This window comes from Penaeus monodon, chromosome 28 (assembly GCF_015228065.2).
Source record: "Penaeus monodon isolate SGIC_2016 chromosome 28, NSTDA_Pmon_1, whole genome shotgun sequence".
Classification (NCBI taxonomy): Eukaryota; Metazoa; Arthropoda; class Malacostraca; order Decapoda; family Penaeidae; genus Penaeus; species Penaeus monodon.
In genome coordinates this window covers 35,287,457-35,289,662 of record NC_051413.1, presented here as the reverse complement: position 1 = coordinate 35,289,662, position 2,206 = coordinate 35,287,457, and the positions used below count along the sequence as shown (strand labels likewise).

The 2,206-nt window shown below is 37.9% G+C and overlaps 1 protein-coding gene across 9 annotated transcripts in view; it reads left to right on the top strand.

Moving 5' to 3' along the window:
• Window positions 1-2,206, top strand: part of LOC119591560 (protein kinase C and casein kinase substrate in neurons protein 1-like) — a 62,778-nt gene that overhangs the window by 40,366 nt on the left and 20,206 nt on the right. For all 9 annotated transcript variants that reach the window (XM_037940316.1, XM_037940315.1, XM_037940320.1 and 6 more), the window contains 2 exons: window positions 58-206; window positions 1,722-1,913. In XM_037940316.1, coding sequence (XP_037796244.1) covers window positions 58-206; window positions 1,722-1,913 — 341 coding nt within the window. The remainder of the gene's footprint in view (window positions 1-57; window positions 207-1,721; window positions 1,914-2,206) is intronic.

Sequence of the window (2,206 nt, the reverse complement as noted above, 5' to 3'; positions counted from 1 at the left end):
CTTGTATTGATAGACAGGCCTTCTGGCACTTTTTTGAGACAAGAACCTTTTTTTCAGGGCCAGAGTATGGGACCACAGAAGCAGCTTGGAAGGGAGTGCTGATGGAGGCAGAGCAACGGTGTGAGCTGCACATGCGTGTGAGAGAAAATCTAATCAATGACGTCCACAGCAGTGTCAAACAATGGCAGCGTGACAATTACCACAAGGTAGGAAGTGGCAGAACTCATCACAAATGAAAATCAAAACAAGATCATCTTCCATTAGATAAGGAGGAGATAGGTCACCGTCCTATTTTCTGAAAGTCTAACTCAAGTGAATGACAGAAAATTACTGTAAAGAATCAGAATACTTTTCATCGATTGATCTTGAAATCTAGTGATATTAAAAGAATTTGTAAACAGGGAGGCATTAGGTGAATAATTGAAGGATAGCAATGTTCCTGGAAATTTATCATCCAAGTTCCAAGAATACCAACAAGCTGCATTGGAGCATGGCAATCACAGCTCAGTCTTGCCTTCTCCGTGGACAATGAAGGATCAGTCTGGGGAAGAAAATGAAAAATGATAATATGCAAATGAAATACTCCAACCCTCTGCTATTGCACTAATTGGTTGCACACCTATGCTTTTTATCAGAAATTCGCAATAGTGGAACTTGAGAATTAATGGGAATAATTCTAATTGAATCTCGGACGGACAGTCTTCTTACCTATTTTATAAATATTTTCCTCTAACACTGCCCCAAGAAGAAGTTTCCAAGGTGGAAAAAGGTTGTCATCAGAAAAATGTGTCTGCAAGATTACAAAACAACTATCTATCAGACATTACCTGAAGACTCACATGTAATCTGTAACCTGGTGCTTGTTATCCACTCTCAAGCTCTCTCACAATTATAGCTGATGGCATAATTAAAAGGCCGAAGATACATTCCTTGTGATTTGAAGATATTTAATCTAATTCAAAACAAACGGTGCACCAAATCTTGTTTGGCGTGCTTGATAAAAGAATTCACCATAGTGATAGTAAAGGGTTGAGTGTAGTACTAAATTCCCATTAGTTGTGAAGAAAGTACTAAAGATATGAAACCAGAGCCTTTGTAGAGAGGCAGGAAAACAAGATTAAAAATACTGAGATTTTTGAGGTATAGTAAGTTTCTTTAATAGATCTCATTTGCAAAACAGGTTTTTCTTAAGGATGAATTTAGCCTTTCCAAGAGGCAAAAATAATACAGAAGTTCTGAAAAGATGGTTCAAAAATAAGATCAGATGATGTCAGAAACCAGCCAGAATGTCAGTACTAAATATTCCATGATGAAAGATCTATCCATTTTGGGTTGTAAGCAATTTGTTTTGTTCATATGCCCTGCAGAATTCATAAACAACCTGTTAAGAATGGCTACTTGTACATTGATTCTTTTACACTGCCCATGTCAGGGTGTCCAGGATAGTCAGAACTTGTCCCATTGTGGCAATTTCCTTGGCCAGCAAAGTTGCTCTTTTTAGATGCAGTTTAAGCAAAGCTAGATAAATAAAGGAAGGATGAGGATATAGAAACCTTTTATGGTATCCTGTGAAAGGCTTTTATAGAAGATTAACTTGTTTGCTGTGCCAAGTTAATGTATTGTAAATTGTGATATATTGTTAGGAACAAGAATCTTCTTTACATCCAGATTTACTACCTTCCATATCTCAGCTCACCTTGGCATTCTTTGGTGCTTTTCAGTCCATGATGGGCCAACTGAAAGAGAAGAAAGACATTGAAGACATGTTCAAGAAAGCTCAGAAGCCATGGGCCAAAATTTTGGAGAAAGTGAACAAACACAAAGCAGATTACCACAATGCCTGCAAGAGTGAACGTTCCGCGCAGAACCAGGAGCGTAATGCTGGTGGTGACTCCTCACTCTCTCCAGACCAGGTGGGTGCAATGACAGCTAAGAGACTGTCTAAGAAAACAGTGCTGTTGATATTTTTTAAGTCCTTAGGGCTACAAGTTCACGTTTCCTGCTCTTGTGGAAGGTTGAACAAAGATGAAGTTGAGCTGTCACAGTAAATGGGGATTCTTTGTGTTAAAGTCAAGTCTAGTTTTCTGAGGGGAATAAAAACAGTTTTACTACACTGCAGTTAAATAATTATCTCTATAAGAGCAATGATAGAAAACAGGCTTGGATCAGGATTTGATTAATTTGTTTATCTCTTTATTTTGATATG